This window comes from Lates calcarifer, linkage group LG11 (genome assembly GCF_001640805.2).
Source record: "Lates calcarifer isolate ASB-BC8 linkage group LG11, TLL_Latcal_v3, whole genome shotgun sequence".
Classification (NCBI taxonomy): domain Eukaryota; kingdom Metazoa; phylum Chordata; class Actinopteri; family Centropomidae; genus Lates; species Lates calcarifer.
The window spans coordinates 17,450,954-17,466,398 of record NC_066843.1 but is presented as its reverse complement, the minus strand read 5'-3'; the positions used below and the strand labels follow the sequence as shown (position 1 = coordinate 17,466,398).

Here is a 15,445-nt window from a genome sequence, read left to right as displayed (position 1 = left end):
GATACTGTTTGTGACAGACACACCCTGCTGTTGACAGAACCATTTGCATAAAAAAGCATGTTGAGCTTGTATCAATTTTTTTGTTTTAAACGGAAAAACTGTCTTTACATTGTGAAACTGAAGAACCAAAGTGACCACAGTGGTTATCAGAGGTGGAAAAAATATGCTTATCTCAGGTGAGTTGCACAATGTGGAGTTTAAACCAGTGGGCTGTTCTTGACTAAAGCAGAGGGGTGGACACAATAACATGAACACCTGTACCATGTGAAGAATACAAATACTATTAGTAATACTACTTTTGTAAAGCTTAAATCAGACAAGTGTAAAATCAGCTCTAGTCATTTTGGGGGTTTTACATTATATTACACAGGTGTACATGTTGTGTCCGACAGTGGAAACAAGTTGTGAACATAACATTGACATAGCTCTGGTCTCCACCACCTCCTGAGGTGGTGGAAGCATGCTGCTTTATGTTTGTTAACAGCTGCCTGCTGCTGTCAAAAAACAGCAATGAGAGCAGTGAGAGTGAAGCAGAACAGTAAAGACCAGAAAACCAAAACAATCAGCTGAAACTCACAGTAAAGCCCCATGAAGAGGAGCTCATCTCAAGCTTATCAGGTGATTTTCTTTTGGTTCATCACCGTGAGCGATCCCTTTCACATTGTCACATTGTCATTTGATATATATTAGTACTGTAAAGATAATAATTATAGCAGCTTTAAGTACCTGCAGGGTGTCAAAGGTCAAGGCCAAGTGGGACTACCCGCCTTCCTCAATCATCACCACGTTCTTGTTCTGTCACTCATTCCTCTGTGTGTGCTATCTTGGTTACTTTTACCTTTTTGTTCCTTGTACCTAATCCCTCCTTCTCCCCCGCAGGTATGTGGGTGTTGGTTTGAGGAGTACCTGCTCTGGGTGTGCGTCAGACACACCCACTGCAAGCATGAGACGGAGCAGCATGCTGAACGGACTTCTCTCCACTGAGGCGTACAGAAGTCACATTGTTCCACTCTTGCCAGTAGAGGTGCTCCCAGCTAATGCCAAAGAATACTGCATACTTGAGTTTTGTTTTTACACACACACACACACCCCAGCACGAGATAATGTACATGCACTGTAGCTTTGCATTGTATCTTTCTTATCAGCTCTCCTTTTTTTTGGCAGCAGGTGAAGTTTGCGCTCCTCACAGCAGACCTTCACTCCTTCGCAGCAGAGGTAATTTCACAGGGCGTGTGTCTGATAACCACTGATTCTCAGAAATTAATAAGCTCTGTCACTCTGGGTCTGTCAGGTGGACTGATCCTTGAGGTTTCAGTGTAATCAGAAAAAATTAAACCAATAAGACACATCATGATTTCAGTAGCAAAAAGCTCAGAGCTTGTGGGAAAAGAAAGAAAAACCTTTTCTCTAATCTTATCATAAGCCTCTGATAAGAAATCATAGATATATTTTCGATTTCATTCTCTTTTTCTGTTTTTATTCATGCTTCTCTGACACTTAAACTACCAAATAGTGATATATGATACATAAAAACCTAAATGACACATCTGCTTGTCCTGTCTAAGTGGACAATAAGAGTTAGTGATAATGGTGATCCTGATATACAGCCATCCAGTGACTAGTTCTGCTACATTCCTCCATGGTCGTATGCGTGGAAACAGTGAGTGCTTTATAACGTGTATAATAGCTGATACCAGAGCAGTAAATGTGTCAGGTTCAGAGACCATTTCTATAGGCAGGTATGTGGAGTCACACTGAGTTCAGAAAGTATGGATAAAGTCAGCAAAAATAATGGATTTTAATGGTCATCTTAGGCTCTTTCAGGGCTCATGACCTGTTTCCCAATCAACACATTTCTGAGAAGGGAAATGAACGATGACCAATGAAAAATGACAGGAATGAATGCACTCAGGACAAGCTCCTATAGACTATCAGTCAGAGCAAGAGGACTGTGTGTGTGTGTGTGTGTGTGTGTGTGTGTGTGTGTGTGAGGCAGCAGGAGTGTGGAACAGGTCCGCCCGGTCTTCTCCTCCGCTGCTTTTTACTGATGACACACCTGCTGGCTTGGGAGGAGCTGAGACAGGTGGACGCTCCTTAACTGAGTGGGGAGACGCCGCGGGAGACAAGAAGGGAGTGAGAGGAAACAGGAAAGAGGAGAGCGAGAGGGCGAGAGAGAGAGAGAGAGAGAGCGAAGGAGTTGGAAGAAAACACTCAAGGACTCAGATTACACAGACGGGCCTGAACGGTCTCCCCAAGATGTCGAAGAAACCGGAATACAGTCCTGTAAAGTTCAGCAAGTGAGTTTGGACAGCTTCCTCTGTGTGTGTCTGTGTGTGTGTGTGTGTGTGTGTGTGTCATGTTTCCTAGTCTTACATTACTGTCTCTTGTCTTGTCTCCTCTATGTTTTTTTTCTGGCTGAAGGGCTGACCTAAAATCTGGTTCATGCTGCATGCGGGCATTTTTGTACCGTGATCCTGTTTATGTTTGCACGGGGACAGGGCTGTTTTATTCCCCCAGACAATAAAAACGTACCACAGGAGTCAGGTGTCACATGAAGGCAACAATGATCTCACTGTTAAAGTACGTTCAGTGTGTTAAGTACAAATATCTGTCTTTTCATTCATTCCTAAAAAGCTAAAGGAGCACGAGGAGCTTTTGAAAATGAATGAACTCAGTCTCAGTCTTCTCCTGTTTACTCTGATAATACCACCATGTTCCTAACTATTCAATACATGCTGACTATACTTCATTGATTGTCTTCTTGTCACCTCACCTGACTCCTTCACTTAACCACATTACTTTTTTTTGTATCTTTGCCCAAGGAGTGTATCATCAAGGTGACTACTCACTACACCACTGTTCTGACTCATGAAGCTGATAAGTCAACAGTGTGTCTTTAATGCTATAATCCAGCTGAGAAAGTATATAATAGAGTGAGCAGATTGTTGTTGTTGCTATGTTGTGGAGCCGGTGGTTGTTTTATTACAGGAGTGACTTAACAATTGGCACCATCAATCATGTTTTATGAAGTTACACATGGCTATAAATGTGTGGACTCCTGGATGTTTGAAATTATGCAACCCCACTCCTCTTTAAGTGACTGAGCAGGTGTTAATCTCTTGTCAGTGTGACCTGTCACTGAGGGTGAGTGGGTGGGTCAGGAGAACACATACTATTATGTATACCATTAGTGCTCCTTCGCTGTGGGGCGTGCCTTGAAACCAAAGGCTCGAGATTGTGAGTGACAGAAGACAGGAAAGGATGAGGGAGTGGCAGGGCAGGGCCTCTCCGCAGCTCGGCTTGTTTGTCTTAATCAGCACGGTGCCACTTGAGCCTGAATGGAAGTGAGTGAGTCAGGGAGTGAGTGTATGCATTCTGCATGTATTCACATTGCTTCTGATATACATGAATGTTGAATAGTCATTATAATGACAATAAAACTGCTGCTGATGAATGAAGTCAACCATGTGCTGGACTTTTGCAGCAGAGATGAAGAGCCTGTACAAGTAAAGGAGCAATCCTTAGTGCAGGAATTATTCAGGTCCTTTAACTAAGTAAAGGCACTAATTCTACTGTGTTAAAATACTCCATTACAAGTAGAAGTTTTACATTGAAAATGTTGCTAAGGTAAAAGTATATATAATCAGGGAAATGTACTTAAGTAGTAATCATTAAATTATTATTATTCAATGTGTTAATGTGTATGAAGCATGTTACTGTTACAGGTGGTTGAGGTGGAGTTGAACATTTTGTATATTAATATATGTTAATCTTGATTGATTCTTTGACTGTTTGAATGTTTGGTTTGTAAAAATGTGAGAAATGCTCCTCACAATTACCCAGAGCACAAAGTGACACAAAGTATCTTATGTTGTACACAAAACATATGATCGAGCTTATAACTGCTACCAAATAAAAGTAGTAGAATAAGAAGTCAAATATTTACTCTATAAACTGGCATGAAAAGAAAATACTCAACGTACAAGTTTGTTCTTAAGCACAGTGCTCAGGTTAATGTACTACTACTACTTAATGTTAATGTACTGCAGGAACTAATCCTCCTCCACCTACTATGAGCCATAATGTCTGACTACGACTGTCATAACCCTCCTGTAAATTAATGACACCATTCTTTTGAATAGCACAGTGTGACACTGGTCCCACACAGACGGCATTCTTCAATAAGAGGGGACACACCCCCCACCTCTGCAATGTGTCCCCTGGGTCTCAATCTGGGTGTGTCAGGATAAATAGTTGGCTTTCATATCACATCACGGTGTTTGACTGAACAAACACTCAGAGAGCACAAACAGGTCTGCAGAGAGTGTTCATGCCAGTGAAGATCTCTGTTGAGCAGCCTGAAGGAATCTTCTTTGTCTGAGGTCTTAGTGGGTTTTATGTTCACATCTGAAACATTAAGTCCAGTGGCCTTTTATTTCACACGTGTTTAATGTCTCAGTTAGGCTGTGACCAAAGAGAAGAAGAGTGAAAGTAATATTGTTTGTGCTGAAAACCTACTAAAGTTGAGTCACAAAAGCAGCTCCTCTAATATTAATATATATTACAAAATGATGGAAAGTAACTAACTACATTTACTGAGGTACCGTACTTAAGTCCAATTTTGAGGTACTTTTATGTTACTGTATACATTTTTTCCACCACATTTCAGAGGCAAATATTGTACTTTGTACTCTATACCTTTCTTGATGACTATAGATACTAGTTACTTTAAAGATTTTTAAGATTACACACAGAAAACATCTGATCAGGTCTTAGATTTACAGTACACTACCTAGTTATAATTATCACCATAACCACAGAGCTAAAACACTCTGCCACCTAATTCATGCTTTTACTTTTGATAGTTTAAGTACTTCTAGCTGCTAATACTTTTGTGCTTCCACTTAAGTAAAATTATGAGGGCAGAACTTGCAATGGAGTATTTTTGAAGTGTGTATTGCTACTTTATTGAAGTAAAAGATCTTAGTACTTCCTCCACCACTGTAGAAACTAGATCCTGTCAAATCCTAAGTGGTGAACCTGCTCAGAAAGTGGAAACATGTCCAAACCAAACCTTAATCCTCTTTCTCCTAACTGAACCTTACTAACAGCTACTCTGTAATGACTGCTCCAAAAGTAGTTGGGCAGAAGATTCCATTAGAAATCTACTTCCATGATATTATATTTAACCATCATCTTTTCTATGTGATGTTTTTACTCAGGAGTCAGGCCAATGATCTGGCTGTGGTGATTGCTCGCATGCAGAGCAATGCAGACCAAGTCGAGAAGAACATCCTGCGAGCAGAGGAGCTGCTGGCTGTGGTAAGAAAGTGCACCTGCACACCAGACCTGGATCTGAATCAGACTAAGGACACTTTTGAGTTAGAAAGTACCAGCAATGTTGAGCTTACAAGTTGCTTTTAGTCTAACATGCTGTCATTGTGGTAAGAATACTGCATGTCATTTCTCATCTGTTTTGGACCCCATGCTTTTTGCGCAGTCTCTGTTTTTATTGAATATACTTAGAATCACATGACTGTTGAAGGTAAAAGGTTTTTATCTGACAGTGACCGTGTCATCTTCGTGTTTCTCCTGTGTAGGATGCAGAGCGTGATGGGAAGAATCAGCAGCTGATCCACCAGAAAGAGAACGCAGACAACCTGGCGGAGGCCGAAGGGCTGCTGAAGGACCTTTTCATGGATGTGGACAAAGCCAAGAAGTTGCAGCACCCTCAGTCGGCCGAGATAGAAAAAGAGTGAGTTTATTCATTAGCATCACAGTCAAACTACAACACAGAAAAACATTTAGCGTGAATGCCAACAGACACACCTGAAACTAGATACATCACATTCCTCCAAGATCTGTGTGCCAGAAACTCTCGTTTCCACATTCCTTTCTACTGTTCTCCACCTGTCTACTCACTGCTGACTGAAACACTTGTGTGTCTTATTCTGCTGTTTTCAGTGTGAGAAATCTCCATGACCGCTGGGCAAATGACTGTGCCACCTACAGGGAGCTGTACGACCAGGTGCAAGACCTGGAGTTGGCAAAAAAGATTGGCTGGGGTCCTTTGCTGGATGAAAAGCTGGTCAGTTGATGCAACATCAACCACAAAAAAATCGAACATAATCTTTGGTTTCAGTAAACTTCTCCATGTTTATTAAGTGTCACAGGCAGAAAAGGTTTCTACTGTGTTCTACAGAAACAGATAAATGCAGAGGCATATGGCCCCAACCTGTCTGATGTAGAGAAGCAGATTGCAGCACATAATATTCTGCACCAGGAGATAGAGGCCTACAACACCCAGCTGCAGCCCAGCACTACCACCTCACAGGTAACAGCACACTACAACAACAACACTTATGCACTCTGCAGATGGACATGCAGGATGTTCACGTTTCTTCATCGTCTTTGTTTGTAGGAGCAGTACGCAGCCCTCAAAGAGAAATACGCAAAAGTTTTCGTGAGTAGTTTTTTTTTTTTTTCACTTGTCACTGTCTGGAGGAGTTCATTTAAGTTCGGAGAGATGTATGTACTCTGAATGTTTTGTGTGTACAAATCACACATGTATCTTGTGTGTTTTGCAGGAGAGCTCCCAGCGCAGGCGCAGCTACCTGGCTTCTCTCTATGAATACATGCAAGGCTGCAGTAAGGAGCTGGTTTACCTGTCGGGCCAGCAGGATAGGATCCTCCAGAGAGACTGGAGTGATCGCATGGTCGATCCCCCGGGAGTCCGCATGGAGTATGAGGTGAGGGGCCAGAGTGGTGACATCATTATTGGATAGATGTAGATTTTGATGTATTTCCCAGTTTACTGTGTTGGAGGAGAGATTTGGTAACAGAAGAATATTAAAACTTTGCCAGCTTGTCTTCAAGCATAATCCTCTTGGAGCCGGTTGCACCAGCTAGGGACCCAACAGGTGTAACCAGTACAGCACACAGAAACTGCTTAGCTACTGGGAGTACTTGAATACTTAAAATACTGTGTCATGTTTTCTACATCCCACTTCATGTATCTATACAGAAATTCAAAAATAATGGCCTGATAGCACATGAGGGTGAGATCAACCAGCTGCAGGAGGAAGGAGATCGTCTGGTTGAAATGAAACACCCTGGCACCGCAACAATAAAGGTATATCAGTCAGCTATGTCAAACATGAGGAACACATCTGTGTGATAACTGATCAACCATCATAGTACACAACATAGTGGTACGACTACACTGAAATAAATCAGACGGAGCGGAATAATCAGATAGATGAATGAAACAGAATTAAACAGAGTTTTGTTTTTATCAGGCACACAGAGACGCTGTGCAGGCTGAGTGGCAGGCCTTTCTCAACTTGTGTCTAGCACAGGAAAAACACTTGGACAACATTGAAAACTACAAAAAGGTACAGACCTCTGACTGCCCCTCACTATGAATGACTGATAATATTCCTCTGTTAAATCAGCAGTTTCCAGTTTGCTAAGACGTGACTGTTTGTTCATCACAGTTCCAGCTGGATGCAGAGACGCTGTCTGAATCCCTGGAGAGACTCAATTCCACTCTGAACCCGAAGTCTCTGGCCAACAAGAGCAACCCTCAAGTCCTGCTGGCCCTGGAGGTACAACACTGTTTCTTGATGTTAAGGATTTCTGTGCAGCCCTATCACCACAATGTGCTGCTCTTCCCTATTGACCAGCACCTGTATTTATTGAACTCTAAGAATTATACAATTACGCAAGAATGCTCAAAGTCAGCGTAGGAGTAAAAAGATTCTAAGAGTGCTGAGTGTGAAGAATAAGACACATTAATCAAGCAAATATAGCTGAAGATTGTGGACTTTACAACTTGTCTCTGCTTTTCTCTGCTATACTTTTACAACAGCTTAGCATTTTAGCTAAATGTTAAAAAAGTAGTTTAAAATTATTTTGCATTGTCTCATTTGTCACTTGCAGCCTCAGTGGCTGCTGTTCAACAAAATTTGCGTAGCTTCTTTTTAATCCAATTCTTTAATATAAGCAAGTATATTTATTTATTTCCTGATGAATAATTTAAAATAAAATGTCAAGTGGAAGCTGTAGGCTAAAACCACCCAAATCTGTATTATATACATTGCATTTTACATAAAACTATACATATAACATATTATTCATAATGACCTCTGGAGCTCTCTTAAATTAAGGATATCTTTATGTTGTATGAAATTGAATAAGGTTATATACATAAGTCTGAAAGTTTGAGTAAAAGTGAACAAGCTTTACTTTTTATCTTTCACCTAGGTCCAAAATTTCACTTATAACTGTTAAATACAGGCCCAGAGTTGAGTTCATGATGACGATATCTGTGTGTTGTATGTTTGCCCTCAGTTCCTCAAGTCTTAGTAACAATAATCAGGTTCTTCACCCCCAGTGTTTACATACAGTATTTGTTTAGTTTTAGCTGTTTGTAGAAGCAAGTTTAGTCAGTTATTTGGAAAACTTTTTTTTAGGTCAAACCAAGAATGGGACCAGTAGGTATAAAATCTTTAAGAAACTGTCTAAAGAAGAGTCCTAAACTTTGACTTATGTGTAAAATGTTTCCTAAAAGTAGGGCTTCAAGTAGGAGTCCATGTCTAGTGCAGACTGTGATTAATAAGTGTTAGAAAACAGAAAAACTACAATTATGCCTACCCATCACAGCTTCATCCAGCAAAAGCACAAGATGCTTAATAATCATGTCTGTTCATGTTACATTTGTCTGGTTCAATAATACTAATTCAGGGAGATGAACCAGCAGTGAAGAGGAATGAGCAGCGCCTGGCCGACCTCAGGGAGAGCAGCAGCAACGTCACGCCTCTGAAGTTACGCCGAATGCAGCCCACCAAACCGACCATGGTGGTGTCCCTGTGTGACTGGGCTGATGAAGAGGTAGGTGAAGATCAGCACTGGTTTACAGACAGCCACCTCTGCATTTCAGAAGTAAGATGAATTTGTGAAAAACACTCTTGTTGTTATCATCTTTATTTTATCATCGCCTCTGTGTGCTTCAGGACATGGTGAGGCGTGGTGAGAAGCTCATCCTAAAGTCCAACTCTGATAATAAGGACTGGGAGCTTCAGACCAGCAGCGGCAAGATCAAAACCCTCCCTGGGGCATGTTTTATGGTCCCACCCCCTGATGCTGAGGCCCTGGAGAAAGTAAACAGGTATACAGAGCAAACTCATAGTGTGTTTTTCTTCCATTGTTTTTCTAGGTAATTACAGCAGAGACAAATGCTAACCCATGACTTATAATTCATCTGTGATGGATATTAATGAAACATTATGTCTGTGTGTGCTCAGCCTGGACAGAGCACTGACAGACCTGAAGAGCCGTAGATCTACGCTAATTGCCTCGTTGAAGAACCCCACTGTGGAGGTGGTTCGCCCTCAGAAAGCAGGTGAGTAGGAATAATTTTTACTACTAATTACTTTTTTCCCCTGATTGTAAGACCATAAAAAAGTCTAGGCTCATTTTACTTTTAATTGTAGAATTGTTGTTTTTGCTCCTCTTCAGTCGCTGTACAAAGTGCTCCAGAGGATCCCAAAGCTGCAGAGCTAGCTGCTGAATTAAACAAGATCAACAACAACCTGGAAAAGACTGAAAAAGAAATCCTGAGCCGGCTGAGGGCCCCGCTAGACAACCGCAATCCCACACAAGACCTGGCGAACAGGCTGCAAGAGCATGAGGTAAACATGAACCTTAAGTTTCAATAATATCACCTGGGTTAGAGTTTCATGATCTTATTTATTTTCAAAATATTGTTCCTTGCCTTGCAGAAATCTGCTCTGATTGTAAGGAAGCTGGAGTCTGAGAAGTCTGGGATCCAGAGAGAGATGGAGCCAATTCTGGCCAAGAAGCCCCTGGGACCCACCGCCTCTATCCTGCCTCTGAAACTCAGCGCTGCCAATAATAAGATTGATGACCTCAACACCCTTATTGATCTTTATAATAAAAAGTGAGAAGATCATAATGCTGTTCATCAAAAGTTGCATAGTTTCTCTTAAGTAATGTATGTAATTTGTTAATATAGCAAGTAGGCAGGTATATTTACACATTTTTCCTTTGAAATATCATTCAGTGTGTCATGCTTTTTGTCATTACCTCTCTCCTTCTACCAGAGCTACAGCCTCCATGTTCCTAGAAAAACAGATACAGAATGTGGACGGCATTGTCTCTGGGTTTGAGAACCAGCTAGCTAAAGATGGCACCGTTCTTGACCAATCTAATGCCCTCCAGAGTCGCAACCAGCAGCTACAGGTGCAACCAAAAAACATTCAAGTCACTGGTTTATATGAAAGGGGAGAACATGGGGTGCTCCAAAATGTGTGTTTTTTCTCTGTTTTTTGTTCATATCTGTACTTTCTCTTTATGCTGTCAAATAGACACTGCGTAAGGATGTTGCCTCAAAGAAGGATGAGGTGAATAAGTTAGGCAGAGACTTGGACCTGACCAAGCAAGCGTGCAGCTCCCTGCAGCAGAGTTTCAATGAATACTGTCCCGACATCCGTCGCCAGGAGGATGAGGTGAAACATCTGAAGAACCGTTACACAAATGTCAATAATCAACTCCAGGAAAGGTGAGGGAAACAAAAGATTCAAGTATTGTTTGTACCTGGGTTTTTTTTGTAATTCCTCTGATGTCCTATCAAATTAATTTTTTTTTGAGACAAAAAAAATTAAAAATAAATACTGGGACATTTCATTAGTGATGAGCGTTTGTTTTATATTTTGCTTTAGGTCTGCTCTCATACAGGAAGCAAATAATAGAAACCAAGATTTCCAGAATGCGGCCCATTCACTGGATTTTTTCTTGGTCAATTTGCCCAACAATAAGATCAAACCTACTGATGATGTGGTGCAGATAACAGCCAAGCAGAACTCTCAGAAGGTGAGTGGAAGTATTTTTTATATATGTCTGCAACATTTATAAACTCAAACAGAGACAATGGCATAACAGAGCTTTGTCAGTTATCAGTCGTGATCATTTATTTATGTCCCATGTTTAGAAAGTGATAGAGGACATCAAGAGGAAATCAAGTGATTTAGACAGAGTCAAAGATCTTTCCCGTGACCTGCAGAGCATCTTAAATGTGAGTTGACACAATGAGATTATTCTTATTGACCATTTGTAACTACAGTAGATTAGGTATGCACCTCCCAAGTGCCTAATCCTTCAGTGTTTAAATATATTTCCTTTCAGGAGTATGAAGTTAAGTCAAACACTTTCCGTAGTACTCTGAATGATGACGACGATAATGATGATGATGAAGATGACGATGATGAGGAACCAGTCCCAAAGAAACGTCAGACTTCAACTATGGCTCAGGCTGTACAGAGAAAGGTATATAGACTACTGCCTAAAGACAAATGTTAGGTAGATAATACTCTCTTTAATATCTCTTTCATCTTTCATTTTTAACTCATTTTGCTTTCTGCTCCTAATAAAGGAGAGAGATCTACTGAACCTTTTCTCTGAGGTGTCTGCAGAGAACAACCAGCTACTCAGCCAGCTGGGGACGGCAAAGAACATAAAGGCCAGGGTATGATATAATTAGATCCAAATAACATCAGCAACAGTCATGTTACACTAGTGGTGTCAGTGGAGAGTTTGTGTTCTGCACGTAAGAAGAATTTTGTTGTTGTTCTTAAGTGACCCTTCCTTTCTCCATTTACTCATGTACAGAATGAAGAGAAAGTCAGTCAGATCGTTGTCAGTCAGCAGCTGCAGCTACAGAGCCAGCAGAAGGACCTGGAGGAAAGTGATAGCTTGAAAAAGGAATTAAGTGAGGAGGTTGCCAGGCGCTTACATGCTGAAAGAGACCTGGAAACATACCGCAAGAGGTTTGTGTCTCTGAAGAGCAGGAGGGGAGTGGAGAGGTTGGAGGAGAAGGAGGTGGTACAGTACTATCGTGACCCAAAACTGGAGGTGGAACTACAGTCCCTGAAAAAGCGGATCCAGGATGAAGAATTTAAGAGGTCAAGAACCCGTTCAGAGATAGAGATTCTAAATGAGAGGGTTATCAAACTGGAATTACAGCTGACCACAATTGAACCCAAACTGGTGACCAAGGTACTGACTGAATACGAGAGAGATCCGCAACTTGATAAAGAGGCAGCCAAGATTAGAGAGGAGATCCAGAGGTTACAACTGGAGCTCCAAACAAGAGATACTGAGGCAGTTCATGTGAAAACTGAGCTTACCGTTCTGGCTCAGAAGCAACCAAAAATCAGGGAGAAGGTTGTTAAGAAAGAAGTGGTGAGGCTTGAAAAGGATCCAGAGATGTTACAAGCTGTTCTCACGTTCAAGAGTGATATTGCAGAGGAGGAGTTCCGGTGCAAGTCCCTGAATGATAGCATTTTCAGCACAAGGAGCCAGATTAACACAATAGAGAGGATCATTCCAACCATCCAACCTAAGATAGTCACCAAGGTGGTGAAGCAAGTCCAGCAAGACCCGGAATCGCTCGAAGAGTCAAAGAAACTACGTACAGCCTTGGAAGAGGAGAAGGATGAGAACGCTATCTTGATGAAGGACTTGACTACACTTCAGCTACGTTATGGTGAACTGGAGAAGCTCAGGCCAAAAGTTGAGGTCAAAGAGGTCATCAATGAGATCTACAGAGTTGACCCTGAGACAGAAGTAGAGCTGGTGCGTCTTAGGAAAGAACTACAGGACTCTAGCCGTAATCGTGCAGACCTGGAGAAAGAAATCAAGACAGTGATAACCAACCTAACAACTCTGCGTTCTCAGAAACCCAAAGTGGAATACAAGGAGGTGACACAGGAGGTGATCAAAGAAGAGAAAAGCCCAGAAGTCTTAAGGGAATTGCAAAGGCTGAGCAACCAAGTCTCCCGTCTGAAGCTCAACTATGACACAACCTTGGAGCTGCTTACCCACCTTCGTAAAGAGAGAGATGAGCTGAAAGCTGAAAAATCCAAAGTGGAGATGAAGCTAGTAAATAAAGAGGTCATCAAATATGAGAACGATCCTCTTATTGAGAAAGAGGCTGACAGACTTCGGAGGAATGTGAGAGAAGAGATTCAGCTGCGTCGCAAAGTGGAGGAGTGTCTCTTTGACCTCCAGAACCAATATATTGTCCTTGAAAGGCAAAAGCCAGAGGAGAAGATCGTAACGCAGGAAGTGGTACGTCTTCAGAAGGACCCCAAGCAGATTCTGGAGCATGAGAAGTTGAACAAGACTCTGGATGATGAAATGAAAACCCGTAGGAAGCTTGAATTAGAGGTCAGACAGCTCAGAGCCCTGGTTAAAGAGAAAGAGAGTACCCTGGCTCAGATGGATGATCGAGAGAGGAAGATTCAAGTGGAGTCAGAGCTCAGGCAGCTCAAATCTCGCATTCTTGAAATGGAAACTGCTGCCCCACCTGTTGAAGAAAAGATCATCATTGAGGAGGTCTTGAAAGTGGAGAGGGATCCAAAGCTGGAAAAACTAACTGATGGCATTCGTGCTGACTTGGAGACCGAAGGCACCAATATTAGTCGTATAGAGAGAGAAATTCGCAACCTGAAGGTCAGATTGGAAATTCTGCAAAAGGAGAAGTCAATTGAGAAGGTTGTTTACAGAGAAGTTGTTCGTGTAGAGAAAGACCCAGCAGTCGAGGCAGAAAGGGAACATCTAAGAGAGCTTGTAACACAGGAGAGAAATCTCAGACGGGACCAGGAGGATAACATTCAGAACATCAACATCAAAATTACACATCTACAGACATCAAAGTCTGTGACATCTCAGGAGGAGACTACTCTCATCAGCAACAGAAATGCTCTGCAGAGAGAGAAGGAGGATCTCCTCAAACAGATCAAGATGTTAGAGTCTCAGAGACAGAACATCAGCATTACCTTCCAGCAGCAATCCAAGCTGATGAGTGAGAGAAACCAGATGTTACGGCAAAGGAGTCTCAAGGCATCCTCTGAAATACAACGGCTGGAGAAAGAGATCCTGAACGAAAAAGACAAAATACACCAGAGAGAGACGCTCATCATTGAACTACAGAATGGCATTAAGAAAGAGGACCAGACTGAAACCCACACCAGAGAGACAAATCTTTCCACCAAGATCACCATCCTGGATCCAGAGACCGGTAAAGACATGTCTCCATATGAGGCCTACATGCAGGGGCTAATTGATCGCAACCACTATATTCACCTGTCGGAGCTGGAGTGCGACTGGGAGGAGATCACTTCCACTGGTCCTGATGGGGATACAACAATTCTGCAGGATTGCAAGAGTGGGAAACAGTATTCTGTCAAGGATGCTCTGAGGCATGGTCGCTTGACCCAGTATGATGTGATCCGCTACAAGGAAGGGAAAATGTCCATTTCTGAGTTTGCCCTGCTTGTCGCAGGGGAGACCAAAAAGCCTTACATTCCTCCAGTAACAGCCCCAAGATCACCCACCAAACCTGTCCCATCCTCTCCCTTGAACGCCATGCCATCACCTCTGAGGTCCTCCTATACCAGCCTCAACACTCACCTTAGCGGCAGTTTGAACAACCTCACTGCTTCTGCAGGCGATGAGCATTTCCCAATCTCTGGTATTTTTGACACCACCACGGAAAGCCGAATGTCTGTGAGAAGTGCTCTCACCCGCAAACTCATTGATGCTGACACAGCTCTGAAGTTGCTTGAAGCACAGGCAGCCTCCGGAGGAATTGTTGATCTCACTAAAAAGGACAAACTGTCTGTCCACAAGGCAGCTGAACATGGTCTCATTGACAAGAGTCAGATGTATAAACTTCTGAATGCCCAGAAAGCCTTCACTGGAGTTGAGGATTCTTTAACTAAAGAGCGTCTTGCAGTAGGACCGGCAGCACAGAAAGGATATATTCCAAAAGAAAATGCCAGAAGGTACATGGAGGCACAGTACCTGACCGGTGGGTTAGTGAATCCTAGTAAAGCAGGCCGCCTCACTGTCCAAGAAGCTCTTGCCACCAATATGATTGACAGCACAACAGCTAGTGAGCTGCAAGACGAGGCGTCCTATGCAAAGGAGCTGGTAGACCCCATCACTAAAGAGAAAATATCATACAAGCAGGCAATGGATCGGTGTAAGAGAGACATCAGCACAGGGCTCCTGCTGCTTCCTGTGGCCTCCACTGATGCTGCAAATGCTCCATCGTACTCAAACTATCGGTTCAGCTCCCCTTACAACAAATTCTAGATGTGCAGTTTAAGATGTGCCACACTTTTTTGCTACAACCACTGGTGCTAAAGGGTGTACACTAATTGACATGTAAAAAAAAAAAAAAAAAAAAAAATGTGATACATACATGTATTTTGAAAACAATGGGAAAAAAAACATATTTTTTGGTGGAACCGTACATGTGGGTAATGTTTGTTTTGTATGGTATATTGTTTTTTCAGCATTCTCAACCTGAATCCTTCATATGTGCCTATTAAACTACACAAGCTTCACATTCATTTTT

General features: G+C 42.1%; 1 protein-coding gene across 1 annotated transcript; it reads left to right on the top strand.

Annotated features, from left to right (window-relative positions):
* Positions 1-2,000: 2,000 nt before the first annotated feature.
* LOC108898648 (envoplakin) lies at positions 2,001-15,278 on the top strand. Its single transcript, XM_018698608.2, has 22 exons — positions 2,001-2,297; positions 5,223-5,322; positions 5,601-5,755; positions 5,965-6,088; positions 6,203-6,334; positions 6,422-6,463; positions 6,588-6,749; positions 7,025-7,132; positions 7,299-7,394; positions 7,497-7,607; positions 8,746-8,892; positions 9,015-9,169; positions 9,306-9,403; positions 9,520-9,692; positions 9,783-9,961; positions 10,125-10,263; positions 10,389-10,582; positions 10,743-10,893; positions 11,012-11,095; positions 11,206-11,346; positions 11,453-11,545; positions 11,689-15,278. Exons 1-22 carry the CDS (start codon positions 2,257-2,259, stop codon positions 15,178-15,180), a joined length of 6,117 nt encoding a protein of 2,038 aa, XP_018554124.1. The 5' UTR covers positions 2,001-2,256; the 3' UTR covers positions 15,181-15,278.
* Positions 15,279-15,445: the final 167 nt, after the last annotated feature.

Bases quoted from the DNA above. Each gene is read 5' to 3' on its own strand.
- LOC108898648 (XM_018698608.2), top strand. From the start codon at position 2,257: ATGTCGAAGAAACCGGAATACAGTCCTGTAAAGTTCAGCAA. The intron at 6,750-7,024 runs GTGAGGGGCCAG...GTATCTATACAG, and splicing joins GAGTCCGCATGGAGTATGAG to AAATTCAAAAATAATGGCCT. The intron at 9,693-9,782 runs GTAAACATGAAC...CTTGCCTTGCAG, and splicing joins ACAGGCTGCAAGAGCATGAG to AAATCTGCTCTGATTGTAAG.